We start from the raw sequence: 14,665 nt of genomic DNA on the forward strand, positions 1-14,665 counted from the left end.
TCTAGCAAAGCACTTGCCACCTTCTCTTCCTCAATAGAGGACAGAGCTACTACCTCAGGGTATCTAGTAATATAATCTACTACCACCAGGATATACTACTTCCTTGTGGAACGTGAGGTACACAGATGCCTCACAATATCCATAGCTACCCTCTGAAACAGCCCCTCAATCACAGGCAAAGGCATCAAAGGAGCTTTGACCTTGTCTTCTGCTTTGTCTACTTTTTGGCACTGCTCACAGGTCTTGCAGTACCCTGTTACATCCCTGGCAATCCCAGACAAATAAAAGTTCTGCATAATACATCTCTGTGTACGCTTTATGCCCATATGACCTGCAAAAGGAATGACAAGGGCTATGGCTAGAAGTGCCAGCTGGTAGGCTCTGGGCACTACCAACTGCTGTATTGCCTCACCATCTAGCCCTCCCCCAGGTGTCCACTCTCTATACAGTAACCCTTTGTTCCAGTATACAGACTCCCCTTTTCCTTGAGACTCAGGCACCTCCCTAAATACCTTCCTCAGGCCTCGTAATGTAGGATCTGAGGGATGAGCCTGTCTCAACTCTATCTTTGTGACTTTTCCCAGCTCCCCTGCCACAGGAAGTCTGGTATCTTCTGACAGCTGTGCCTCACTGTCCGCCTGGATACTACCACTCACTTCTGCCCTTGCAGTCACCCTGTCCAAGGGAACATCAGTACCTATCAGCAGCTGTGTCTGATCTTCAGGCTCTCTGTTACAGAGTAGCTCCCTCCCTAAATTAGCCACATCACCAGTCCTGGCTTCAGGGATGCAGTCTGTCTGGGTCTCCCCCAGGCTACCAGACCTACATGCCTGTCTCCAAGTCTGACTGTGCATCATTGCATGCACACAAGTTACTGCATTATCAAAATTATTTCCTATCAAGACATCTGCAGGGATATCCTCAAACACACTTACTTGCTTGCTTCCTTTTGCACCCTCCCAGTCAAGGTGAACCCTGGCCAAAGGCATCTGGAATGGGATCACTCCTAAGACTCTGACTGGAGTGGACTGCCCAAGCAAGTACTGCTCCTCTTTAACCACTGCAAGCTTCACAATGGTTATATCAGAAGCTGTGTCTCTCTTGGCAGTGGCCTGTTTTCCATCCACCAAGACAGGATACAAACTCGGGTACCCCTGTTGTCTCCAGACAACTTACCACTGAGATTCTGGTATTCCCACTTGCTGGGTCCCCCACATTCTGTTCCCCACCTTGCCTCCATGGACATCTATAGGCTACATGACACCAATGGTTACATTTAAAACATTTAACTCTTGATCTTGGCCATGAACCTGAACTAGTGGCTTCCCCTCTTACTGGCGGACTCTGATGCTTCTCCTTTTCTTCAGCCTCTAAATGCTGCAGTTTCTCATTTTTGTCAGCCTCCAAAGGCTGCAGTCTCTCTGACGATTCCCGTTCCAAATGTTTGGCCTCCAGTTCAAGTCCCTTTAACTCCAGATGGATTTTTAAGTCCTTTGAGGAAAAGTTGAACTGTACCGTTTCTGAGAGCTGTACATCCACAATGCCAGACTGGTTGTCTTTCTGGTTGCTGGTCTGTGCTGCAGCTGTGATTAAGGCTGCAATCATTTCCCCTTTAGTCAGGATGGCATGCACCAGTCCTTTGGCTTGGCACATCTCAGCCAACTGGTTTCTTGTCAGTTTGCCATAATCCTCTGCTGACATCCTTGCCTGCTCTCCCTGACTAACTAAGCTAACAAAAAGTAAATAAATAAAACTATTGTGATATGAACTCCAAATGTCTACTTTATGGCTGCTGAGAGTACACACCTCCTTTAGTGAAATCTGCTTACAGGCTGCAGGAGTTCAATTAATATCCTACCACTGCTCATCAATATGTGATGATCCCACCAAAGCCAAACAATATGTGATGTCTCTGTGCTGGGCCAGTAATCAAGGAGACTGAATCCTCACCACTGACACTGGAGTGGGACATTTACTTGGAATACAAATAGATGCACTCAGTATTTCCAGATGCAGACCTCTCTGCATCAAGCACAATTTCCCTTAAGAGCACAAAAGGACACACACAGCCAGAGGTCTGGATTTCTCTATATCTATCTCTCCCCAGGTCCCCAGAAAGGCTCCTCACTGGTACAACTGTAGGGTTAAGTCCTCAGCTGAATATCCAAGCCAAGTCCTCCAGCACCCCCTTTGTGAAAACAATGCTTTGTGTCCCTGCCCCAAGTAGCTGACACATACACTCTTAGAGATTTAGTCCCCCCCAACACACACACCTGGGAAAGTGTGGCACAGATTACCTGCTCTACCAACTTTGCCCAGTCTATAAGGCTGTTTCGCTGCCAGCAGTCAGTTACTATAAGGCTCTTAAAAGGGTATCCAATTATGCTGAGTAAAGTTAATACTAATACAAATGGTAATGTTGACCAAACAGCAAGGCTTTCAGTAGTGGCCAGAGTTATCACCAAATAAATATATGCAAGTACACTCAAAGTTTAAATATTTTCAAAAAAGGACAAGCCGCAATGAAAATTTAAAATATTTTTAATAAATAATAAAAGAACATGTAAATACTGAATATATATTTATGGTAAACCACAGAGTTCATTTCACAGGAAATATTGAAAATAACACTGATGTATAGACTCAGACAAATAAATAAAAACAATATTTAAAGCAAGCTTTACTATACTGGATCTAGGAGAATTATTATTGCCTACTTACTTAATACACCAAGGCAGATGATGTGGTGAATGGTCCTTCTTCTTCTCAGGCCCAAGACAGAATACAGAATACTGAGCACTGAGGTCAAGCTCGCATATAAAATATCATCTCTAGGCTGGCTACCAGATGACATCACATCTGTTCATCTGCCTCTTATTCCCACACTCCCCTCTTTAAAGCTGAGACAGGAATTTAGCATAGACTTGCTACAATACACATCTAAATGTTTATGGCAGTGCCCTCAACCCAGGAAACAATTACAGTACTTCCCCTCTTCTATAGAGAGGCTATTAAACAATGGCTTCTTCCAGACCTCCCATCTCTGGAACTGTTCATCACTGTGGGATGCCATTTTAATGGTTTAACAGCTCATGTACATTTCCCTTATTTTTCTTAAAGTAAGCTAATTGGTTAACCCTGCTCTTCCAGTGTTCTCAGTTACAGTATATACATTTAATCAGTTACTACCTGCATGTATATTTTCTTCCTCTCCGGCAGGATCCACTGTTGATATATTTTTCAACACTAGCAACTTTACAAACACAGTTTGATATTCAAATGCCATATGGTTCTAATACATTTGTAACAAGCATCTGTACAAATTAGTTTGATATTCAGATGCCATACAGTTCTAATACATTTGTAACAAAAGCATTTGCGCAAATCAGTTTGATATTCAAAGGACATATCATTCTTTACAGAACTCCAGCTGGCTATGCTGGCACTCGCCTCTATCATCACAGACGATACTGACAGCAGCATGACGAGAAAGACAGATCCCAGATTATTAGATCATAATCATACTCATGCCAGTGTTCAAGAACAAAAGAGACATTCACAACTGTGGGCAGCACAGAGGTATCAAATCCCTGTCACATTACATGAAAGCTCTGGAAAGGGTGATTGATAAATGAATATGCAAACTAGCAGAAAGTAAGATGGGAGATGAACAGTTCAGATTCAGTGAAGAACTGAGGTATGATTTGTGGGTAAAGGTTGAACATGTAAAAAAAACTGTATGGTGACAAGTTAAAACAAAAACAAACAATCTAAAAAGTAGCAAAATACAGACTTTAATAAAACAAAACTAAGAAAAACCAGTAAGCACTTTCATGGACAATCAATCTGTTTATTCAGACCATATAAAAACATTTGATAAGAAATAAGCATATTTAGAAAAAAAATATTTATAGGGCAGCCTTGGTGGTGCAGCGGTTAGCGTTGTCACCTCACAGAAAGAGATTCTCTGGTTTGATCCTTGGCTGGGGTGCCTTCTGTGGGGAATCTGCATGTCCTCCCTGTGGTCGCGTGGGTTTCCTCCAGGTGCTCCAGTTTCCTCCCACATCCCAAAGACATGCTGTAGGTGGATTGGACACTCTAAATAGGCCCTAGAGGTGTGAGTGCGTGCATGTGTGTGCTTTCTGTGGAAGGTTAGGCGCCGGGCTGGTAACAACACCATAACACTCCACTGTCAATCATGAACAGACAGGTGATCCACTGTGGTGACCCCTAACAGGGAAAAGCCAGAAGAAGAAAAAAATATTTATATTTTGCTGCCAAGTTGGTCATTTTTGTTTTACCTTGTCAACAATTTAGATTCAGATCAGGATGCAGCACAACTGACCTGATGTTTGCTGTAAAATATATACTTGGGAAGAAGCTAGAGATGAAGAAAGAGTCCAACTGGGCATTCCTAGACATGGAGAAAGCATATGACAAGGTCCCAAGAAAGCTGATTTGGGCAGTCCTGCAGTGGTTTGAGGTCCCAGAAATATTGGAAGAATTAGTGCAAGCAATGTACAAGGACCCAATGACTCAAATATGAACAGTGTTCAGCCTCACAGAGGGGTTCCCAGTGAGAGTGGATGTGCATCAGGATTCAGCACTGAGCCCACTGCTGTTCATACTTGAGACAGACTACATTAGCAAACAGGTTGGAGGGTACAGATCATCAATGTTGCTGTATGCAGGTGATGCAGAATTATAGGCAGACTCTGTGCAAGAACTTCAGCAATGGATGGGGAATGGAATGTAAAACTGAAGGCACATGGAATGAAGCTAAGTACAGATAGCACAGTGGTAATGGCAGCAAAACGGGGAAATCAGTAGAAGATAAGAACTCAGAAGGTAAAATACAGGTTAACAGCTTCAAGTATATAGGTGAGGTGGTTTAGAACAAGGGAAGTCTAAATGAGGAGGTCAAAACTAGAATTAGAGGGCTGTAGTCAACTGACACAGAATGTCAGCTGTAGTATATAACAGAAGAATGTTAAAGTTGAAAAGTGTAAGGTTTAAAAAAACAGGGATGCAACCAGTACTACTGTATGGTACAGAAACCTGGGCAGTAAAGGTGGAGGATTTTAGGAAGCTAGAGGTGATGGAGATGAAGTGCCTGAGCCAGTTGGTAGGATGCACACTGCATGAAAGACAATGAAATAAGGACAAAAGAGCAGAAGCCAAAGTAGTTCCAATTGCAGAAAAGGTGAAAGGGAACAGATTATGGTGGTTTGGGCACATGTGCAGAAAAGCAGAAGACAATCTGGTAAAGAAGATTTGGGACAGACAGGAAGAAGGCAAGAGGAAACAAAGGCATCAAGCAAACAGGTGCATGGACTGTGTGAGAGATGACTTGTGATGGCCAAGTGAGTGTTGAAGAAGGCATGACAGTGGGATTGAATTGAGAGAGATGCAGAAAGTTAACACAACACCCTGACCCCATGTAGAAAAATGTGAAAAAGGGGGATGATGATGGTGATGCTGCTGATAGGTGTCATGGGCTTGCACAGTATGACCCTTTAGCCAGGCAGGCTTCAAGCACCTCCAAAGACATATCATTTCTAGTAAAGGGGTAGATCCTTGCATTATTTCTGAGGTTAACAGGCAGGCTTGGCCAACTCCTGGGACTAATACATTGGCTTGGCAGGATCCTCTCAGTCACTGGTGTCAGATGGACTGCAATTCAGGTGACTGCTCACATTTCATGAACCATTTTCTTGACTGATTGGCTTGGCTGTACATATAATTCATTTAGCTGTTCAGCTGTCATTTTGACTGGCAATTTACTAGTGATTAGGTTTGTCAGGATAAATGCATGGTTACAGCCATTTTTCCTCCTGCTTTCCATAGGGTAGCTCTGTAGCTTCCATCAATTTTTTTACTATAGACTGGTTTCCTCACTAGTCTTAACTCTGTGTACATAGTCTGTAACTTATCCAACCTACTCTCAATCCCAGATGATCTCCACCAATCACTTTCTCCCAATATCACATTCAGTCTTGCATAGCTCCTTCTAAATTTCACTCACTTCTCTCCCCCAACCCCAGCAACTCTACTAGCACCACCTCTCATCTCTATTCTCACACACTCTTCCTACTCACTCTTTCTACCTTCACCCCTACCACTACCTCTTTCACGTCTACTGCTTTACATCCTCCTTTCTACCTACAGTCCAGTTACCATCCTTCCTAATACATAACACTCACTTACTGCCCTCCAACCTACTAATATACTTGCCAAGATTCTAGTCATAATCTTGTCAACAAGGCACTCTATATCTTTAATATGTAGAACTCCCTTACTCCATTACCCACTTCTCTTGTTCCACTCTCTCTTTTCTGTCTCTTTTTCACTAAATCTCTCTCTTGAACACACTAAACAAAACCTTAACATCTCCTATCTTTTACTCTCTCTTTCTCTAAAGACTGAGGCTCTAAATACTAACTACCAAATTAATGTCTCTAAGAAGCTTGTCATCTCTCTTTGTCAACAAAAATGCATTACTTTACCTCTGTATGCTATTTTTTCAATCCCTACTACATCACCAAATGGAAAAGCATGTACACTACAACAGACTCATAAGGACACCTTGTAAATAGGAAATATGGTGCTCTCTCTCTATATATATATATATATACATAAATACACATATACATATATATATATTTATATATACATAAATACACACACACACACACACACACACACACACATATATATATATATATATATATATATATATATATATATATATATATATAGTGATGTGGTTTGTAAATATATCAGATGCTTAAATATCCATGTACTCTGTGAATGTATGCACTTTGTTTAAAATACCATGTATTCTGTAAATACCTGAATACTGCTTGGACACTGTTATTCTATGTGTGATGTTGCTTTTACTCTTTGGGGCTCTGATGAAAAGTGATTTAGCTAAACCCAGTCAGACTTTCCCTTTTAACAAAGGCAAAATAAAATAAATTATGCTGTCATTATGTAAGCATGAGTATGCTTAATCTCATCCTAACTCAAGAAGCAGAGGCCAGGGCATCAAAGACCCATAAAAATTTGCCAAGAGAAGTAATATGTTCACTTGGCAGAAGTGGGGGAATGGTTGGAGAAAGAGCAGAAAGTGGGTCAGACAGGCTGGAAGGGAGGGGACATGAATATGTAGCTGGGTAGTAGAAAAAAAAATATATATATATATATATATATATATATATGTGTGTGTGTGTAAAAAGTGTACCAGCTCAAGTTCTCTTAACATATGCAACAAAGAATCCTTCCAACCTTCTCCTAAAGTAGTAGCTGAGGGTCTTGCTGTCCCACAAGGGCGACATCACTAGGAGTTGAGAAAGAGGTGGAGTTCATGTTTTTCTCAGCAAACTTTAAGGAGGTTAGGTTAGGTTGTCACAGCTATGCTGCTTATCTTGAAGAGTTGATTAAAATGCTAAATGTATGGGGCCTGGTGGGAGTGGTACAAGTTTAGACCACCTGCAGTCTTATATCAAATAAGAAATGGCCCAATCCAGCCAGAGGCAAGGGCCATAAAGGAGTGAATTCTTGCATGCTTTATGAGATTAGTGGATGGGCATGGGCCCCAAACAATAATATGGACAGGATCTCTTCAATCCGTACCTTCCAAGTGTACCTCATTACCAGGAATGTTCCTTTGGGTCTTAAAACTACTATGTTCCTCGAAGCTCCACATTGAAAGGGCTCTGTTATATATTCAGTGTTAGGAATTTTTTAACCGATATACCTTCATCAAGTATAAAATAACAAATTTTAACCACGCTGTGAGCTTCCTAATGGATTTGCTAGTAAGCTGTTGGCATGCATTCCACATTTTGCCCATTTGTTTCACATTATCAGAGGTAAGGTTGGGAGCTATGCTTCAATCATTTGTGTTGGACTACTTGCATTTCATGAGCTGGTTTATTGCCCTGATGGATATTCCCAAATCCTACCCTTTGTACACATCTGATTATTCACAGCACACTAAGTACCTTTCTGCAACCAGGTTCTTCCAGTAATACTGTGTGATGATCTTAACTAGGGTTGCCACTTTTTAAAATGGCCAAAGTGGGACATTTTCGGGACAAACATCAGATTTTACAGGCCGACACATACCCACGGTCAGTACAAAGGATAGAACTTAACTTTTTTGCCTAAATAATAGCTTATTCTTGTAGCATTTTAGTTGCTTATTCTGTTTCTTATAACATTTAGATATTTTAGATACAGAATAACTGTTTTATACACCTATTACATAAAATATAGGACATAATTATGTCCTACAATCTCATGACATTTGCCATTTTTAATACTTTTTGTCAGGACACAGCTGCCCAAAGAGGGACTGTCCCTCGCAAAGTGGGACAGGTGGTAACCCTACTCTTAACAGACAGCATGAATATGTCAACTAGGGTTGCCACCTTTTCAAATGGCCAAAGAGGGACATTTTCGGGACACACATCAGATTTTACAGGCAGACACATACCCACAGTCAGTACAAAAGATAGAACTTTACTTTTTTGCCTAAATAAAAACTTATTCTTGTAGCGGTTTAGTTGCTTATTCTGTGTTTTGTAACATTTAGGTATTTTAGATACAGAAATAACTATTTTATGGAACTATTACATAAAATATGGGACATAATTATGTCCTACAATCTCAGGACATTTGCCATTTTTAATATTTTTTGTCATGACACAACATCCCAAAGAGGGACTGTCCCTCGCAAAATGGGACAGGCGGTAACCCTAACTTTACATTCTAAATCAGGCTATGCCCTTATCTAAAGCCTGTTTCAGGAAAAAAAAATCACGCACATTGCAAGACCGACTGAAATTTGGTGGAAAACCGGGACAATAAAGAAACGTTGCTCATTAATTTGCAACCGCATTATAAAATAATGACAAATAACAATCTAGACGTTTTACGAACACAGCACCGTCTAGTTAAGTAATTTATTTGTGACAACATACCCCACTACCTTCTTGCCTTTCAACTTTATATTATCATAGCTCTCAACCTTCCATCTCCAAAATGAGGAACACTAGCCCTCATAATGTGGAACAAATGGACAAAATGTGGAACATGTACTAGTGGCTTACTAGCAACTTCAGCTAGGAAGGTCATAGGATGGTTAAAATATGCTGGTTTTACTTATAAAGGAGAACTTTTAATAAATTAATATGATTTATTTCTATTTACCATGAATTCCATTTGAAAAAATCTCAACACTGAATGTGCTGCAGACCCTTTCAATGTGAAACTTCATGGAACTTCGAGAAACATGAACTTTTTAAGACCCCAAATGAGGTACGTTCCTTGTAATGAGGTACACTTGAGAGGCATGTATATTATGGAACAACAAACACTCACAACACATGACCGTACCTACCAAAATCTTCACTCTCTTTACAATGTTAAAAATACAACCAGTCCGTTTGTCTATCAAAATTAAATATCACCTCAAAATGTCATCACCTGATCCGAGGACGAATCAGATACCGTCTACGCTCTGTCACGTGTTGGGAAGAGGAAGTTCCTTTGGGCCTGTGTTCAATTGGCAGCTATGGAGTTTTATATCGTTAACCCTTTAAAATGACTTTTGGATTGGAAGTTTTGTGTGGTGTACTCGTCTTAAGATAGAGCTGTACATTTTTTTTTATTTTAAATTTTTTTATCTTTGGTGCTTCTCTTTGTCTGTTCCACTTGGTGGTGGATCCCTAAGGAGAGGAGAGGACGGTTTGAGGGGAGTAATTGCTGAGCCCATAGTTGTGGCTGTGGCCCTAGAGTCTGGTAGATGCGGGTTATGGAGGAGACTGACAGGGAGGCGGTGGCCACCGCAGTGCAGCGGGTGGCTGGCATGCTGCAGCGGTCTGATCAGCTGGATAAAGTAGAACAGTATCGGCGGAGGGAGGCTCGTAAGAAGGCTTCCGTTGAAGCTAGGCTTAAGGTAACCTATGTTACTGCTTTGTGCAGAATTGAAGCTGATTGTAACTCATCAGAAATATTGTGCGGTGTGGGGGTTGTGGGTGATAATCTCAGTTATTTTGCATGATATTTTAGTTACAGAGTGCAGTTTATTTGTCAGTTGATAATAATTTTCAACACATTTAAACCAGCTAAGTAAGTTTCACTGAGACTTGCATCAAGGCTCCCGGGAAGGAAGGGACAGTGAGTTGCTGAGGTGGAGTATTTGTAAGATGATTGTGGTATTTATGTCGTACAGACAGAATTAAGGATGAAAAGATTTAATTGCAGGCAACTTTCCCTACTTCAAGTTGAGCAAACATGGGACTGTTTGTAGCATACATCTTTACAACTGCATGCTTTGTGGATAGTGTAGTGACAGGCTGTCACTGAAGTTGAGGTTTTATTATGACACATCTCTTGCACTTGGGAAGCAGTTTGTCATGTGTGGAATCGCATATGATTTCTGGGTAGGAAAGAAAGGGTTAGTTAAGAGGTTGCAAATTCTGTTTGAAACTGGTTGTACTTTTTCCAGCCTTCGAGCTATGTCAGTCATTGTGAACACTAATTTCTGAAACTATTAATATGGGAAGTTTACCCAAGACTACAAGGATGAGAATTGTGGACGTAATAATGACGAAAATGATATACAAGTCAAAGGAGAGTAGAAGCTAAAATGGGTATAGATAAAGATGCCTGTGATGGAATAGATAAGGAAAGGCTTAAGCTTTTGGAGATGTAGTTCTACAAAATAATTTTAGAGATATTATCAGATGTAGGTCTACAAAATAATTTTAGAGATATTATCAGTAATGAACAACCTGTTCAAAGATCAATAAGAAAAGAAGTATTGATTGTTGGTGATTCTGTGCTGAGGGGGTATAAAAAGTATGATGCCAGGTGCTAATAAAAATTGGGTTACAATTGTAAGTCTAATAGAATTAAGATGTGGGATATACTGATAGCACTGAAAAGTCTTTTTATCAAAGCAAGAAACTATGGTTGGGTTATAATTGTTGCGGGTGTAAATGATGGTGACAGATGTAATGTACCTTTATATATCAATACAGTTCTAGAAGTATTTGCACTAATAAGAGGGAACTATTTGAATTGGTGTTTCTTGATGTTATTCCTGAATAACGATTTGGATTAAGGTTAACAAAAGTTTCTTGAGCACTCACAAATTCTTTGAGGAAGACGTATCTAGCGACAGATGTTGAGGTGATTTTGTTATGCGAAAATTCTGAATGTAGGCATGATTGTTTTTGGAAAGATAACTTACATTTAGATTATAATGGCAATATATTCCTGAGGGGAAAAACTGTGGGGGGTCATGTGAATTATTTTTATTGAGAACAGAGAATATAAGAAAAAGATGAAAGATGGAGTGGATACCATCTTAAATGTTTATCTATATCTCTCTAATCCCTCTCTCTCTCTGTCTCATTATATATATATATATATGTATATATGTATGTGTGTGTGTTTATATTATATAATATATGCAAAGAGAAAGAGAGTTAGACACTAGAGCTGTAACAGATGAAGTTGTTGTGTTCTTAATTACTGAAACTTTGTTTTCAGTAAGAAATACTCCATTGCATTTACAAGGATGTACGGCTCATCATTATGTCAGGGTTGACCAGAAGTGTGGTTTATCTATTTACATGAACATGAAATCTGTTTCTAATGTATGACAAGTAGATCAGCAGATATACTCTTAACAGTCCTACAATTAATGTATCAGTAAATACTAGGACTGTTAAGGTAAGTTTGTTTTACAGACCCCATGTTTGAGCCATCAGGAAAATTGTGATTTTTAGTAAAAATATTTTTACTAAGTTTGGGAATATTTATGATGTAATAGTTGGTGATCTTAATGCTCAGTATATTAATTGGAAAGGTAACTGTAATGGTACAGGTGTGTTAGATGAGCACATTAGTTGAAGACCCTACTAGAGGGAAATAATACTGATTTACTATGGGCAAGGAAAGTATTAAAATAAAATGTAGTGTTGTAGCTTGGTTACTGGAGTCAGACCAGTGTTGTAAAATGGAATTTAAGATCAAGTGGGAATTATTTAAATATTAAAGAGTCAGTAAGATGTTTATTTTTTAAAACAGATTTCTCAAAGGTGTTTTTTATTTTAATAATTGGGATTGAAAGGAAACGGTGAGTCATAAAAGTATTGATATAGCCTGGGGTGATGACTCTCCACCTCTGGGCCAGTAGTCAAGGAGCCTCAAACCTCACCACTGGCACCAGTGGTGGACGTTCACTGGGAGTAGAACAGGTACACACAAAGTATCTACAGATGCAGCGCTCTGTGCTTGCAGTTTCCCTTCAGAGCACATGGGGAACACAGTCTAGGGTTGGTTTCTCTCTCTTTCTCCAGATCCCCAAGACTCTCCACTACCACTGCTATAGAGTTGAGTCCTTAGCCAGGGTTCCAAGCCAAGTCTTCCAACACTCTTATCTGTTCAACCAGTGTTTAGTGTTCCTGCCCAAGTAGCTGACACACACACACTCTTTGAGATATGATATGCACACACACACAAGCACACACATGCAAACACACCTGGGAAAGGCTGGCACAGAGTTACTAGCTATGCCCCCTTCTTGCCTAGACTATAAGATAGTTATTACTGCCATTAGACACCTGCCAGCTACCTGTTCTTCCAAGGGTACCCAATATACTGAGTGCAATTAATATTCATACAAATGGTAGTTTGACCAAGGGCAAGGCTATTAGGAGTGGACCACACAGAGTCACCATATCTTTACAAAGATCAGCCACAATTAAATGTTTAAATATAGAAATACTAAGTATATATTCACAGTGACATCAGAGTTCAAAATTACAGGAAATATTTAAAATAACATTGAAGGACAGATTCAGACAAAGAAAAACAATATTGAAACTAAACTTCACTATATTCCTAACAGAATCTAAAAGAATTACTGTTCCCTACTTACTTAACAGAGCGAGGCAGATGATGTGGTGAATGGTCCTTCTTTTTGTCAGGCCCAAGACAGAATACAGACTGCACAGTCTTACTGAGAGACTTCTCAAAATAATATCCCAAATATTACTTCTGGGATAGCTTGCAGAATGACATTGTGTATCTTCTGACTTCTAGTTCCCATGCAACTCCCCATTGCTGAAAGCTGGCAGGATTTAGCAGTTACCTGTAAAAATACACACACAAGGACTTTTGCTCAGGTCTGTGTCAGGTGCTGGTAGTCATAAAACAACTTCATACCTCCACGCTTCCAGAGTAGTAATTAGTTCACCCCAAAGACAATGCAGAAAGCTTCCTAGTACAGAGTTTGTGTCTTTGGCTTCATCGAAACTTGTGAGATAGCATCTTTATTTCCTAGACTGTAAAGTGATTAAATTTAAGATACATTTTAAAGTTTACTAGACTGAAGTTAACCTTCCAGTTTTCTCTGCTTACATTAAACGGGTACAAGTGCATGTACATTTCTGTTCCCTCCAGTAGGGCACACTGTAGCTACATTTCAAACACAAGCACATTAACAAATACCTTTTCAACACAAACCTCTGTAAAAATCAGTTTGATATACACGACATACAATTTTAATACATTTGTAACACAAACTTCTTGTATAAACCAGTTTGATATTCACAAATGACATATAATTTACAAAATTCCAGCTAGCTGTGCTTGGCAGCATCTCCTGTCATCACACTGGGGAATAATTGTTTACTTTTATTCACCAACTGATAGTGAAACATGTTCCAACTGTTTTTGAAAGACCTAGGGCCGGATTCACGAAGGCTTGCATGGAGTCTAAGAGTAGAGTAAGACTCCGTGCAGCCAACATGTCCACTGAGCGATCCAGGAACAGCCGGTAGGGGCGTGCAACAGAGCTCCTAAAATGACTCTTACATGAACAGGGCAAGGATATGCAAATTACCTCATTTGCTGCTGAAAGGTATGCAAATGAGGTAAATTTGTGACCTGTCTGAGTAAGAGTAGTGTTATTTGTAGAAATGTACTCCGTTGACAACTGAGTACGTTTCTGCAAATAGCAAAACGGAGCCGTGACAGTTCCAAAAAAAAGGATGCATCCAGTCGAGGAAGCATGCCAATGGCCAAAAATACGGCCATTGGCAGTGTCCACCTATGCAAAAATAAATTAAAATAATTTTTTTCCCGATCGCCGATGTTTAAGCGCAGTGCCACGCAAACGCGGTGCACTGTAAAAAACAGAAAACCAATAATTAAAAAGCAGAAATGTGGATTATGCAGTAATCCCTAATATACAATGCAAGGGAATGGCAGTCCAAAGACAACATGGCTACCGAGTAGAGGTTGCTAAGGGGGGAAGCTCAGTCTAAGAGTTGTAACCAAGGATTAGTAGGCAATCCTATGCAAATGAGGGTAAGGATAGTGAATCCCAAGTTTGCATAGCAAAAGAGCACAGTCAGTGTCGTGTAGGAGTAGGATAAGGGGTGTAACAGAGTAGAAGATAGGTGACATCATAAGGGGGTTATGTCTGAGAAAAGTGAAGCTCATTGGAGTAGAGTGGCATGTGTCTGCTGTCAGATACTAATCACTGGAATAGGTGTGTCAACAGGTACCCTAGCTAAAGGCAAGAAATTGAAGGTGTATACCGTGAACAACACCAAAGTTTCTTGTAGAAATGCCTGCACCG

General features: G+C 40.0%; 1 protein-coding gene across 1 annotated transcript in view; it reads left to right on the forward strand.

The window, feature by feature from the left end:
• Positions 1 to 9,524: 9,524 nt before the first annotated feature.
• Positions 9,525 to 14,665, forward strand: part of EXOC3 (exocyst complex component 3) — a gene marked incomplete in the record, with an annotated part of 966,706 nt that continues 961,565 nt past the window's right edge. Inside the window, 1 exon segment of the mRNA XM_044065090.1 lies at positions 9,525 to 9,964. Within this exon segment, the coding sequence (XP_043921025.1) occupies positions 9,812 to 9,964 (153 nt within the window).

Source organism: Protopterus annectens, chromosome 3.part0, assembly GCF_019279795.1.
Source record: "Protopterus annectens isolate FY-2018-M chromosome 3.part0, PAN1.0, whole genome shotgun sequence".
NCBI lineage: Eukaryota > Metazoa > Chordata > Ceratodontiformes > Protopteridae > Protopterus > Protopterus annectens.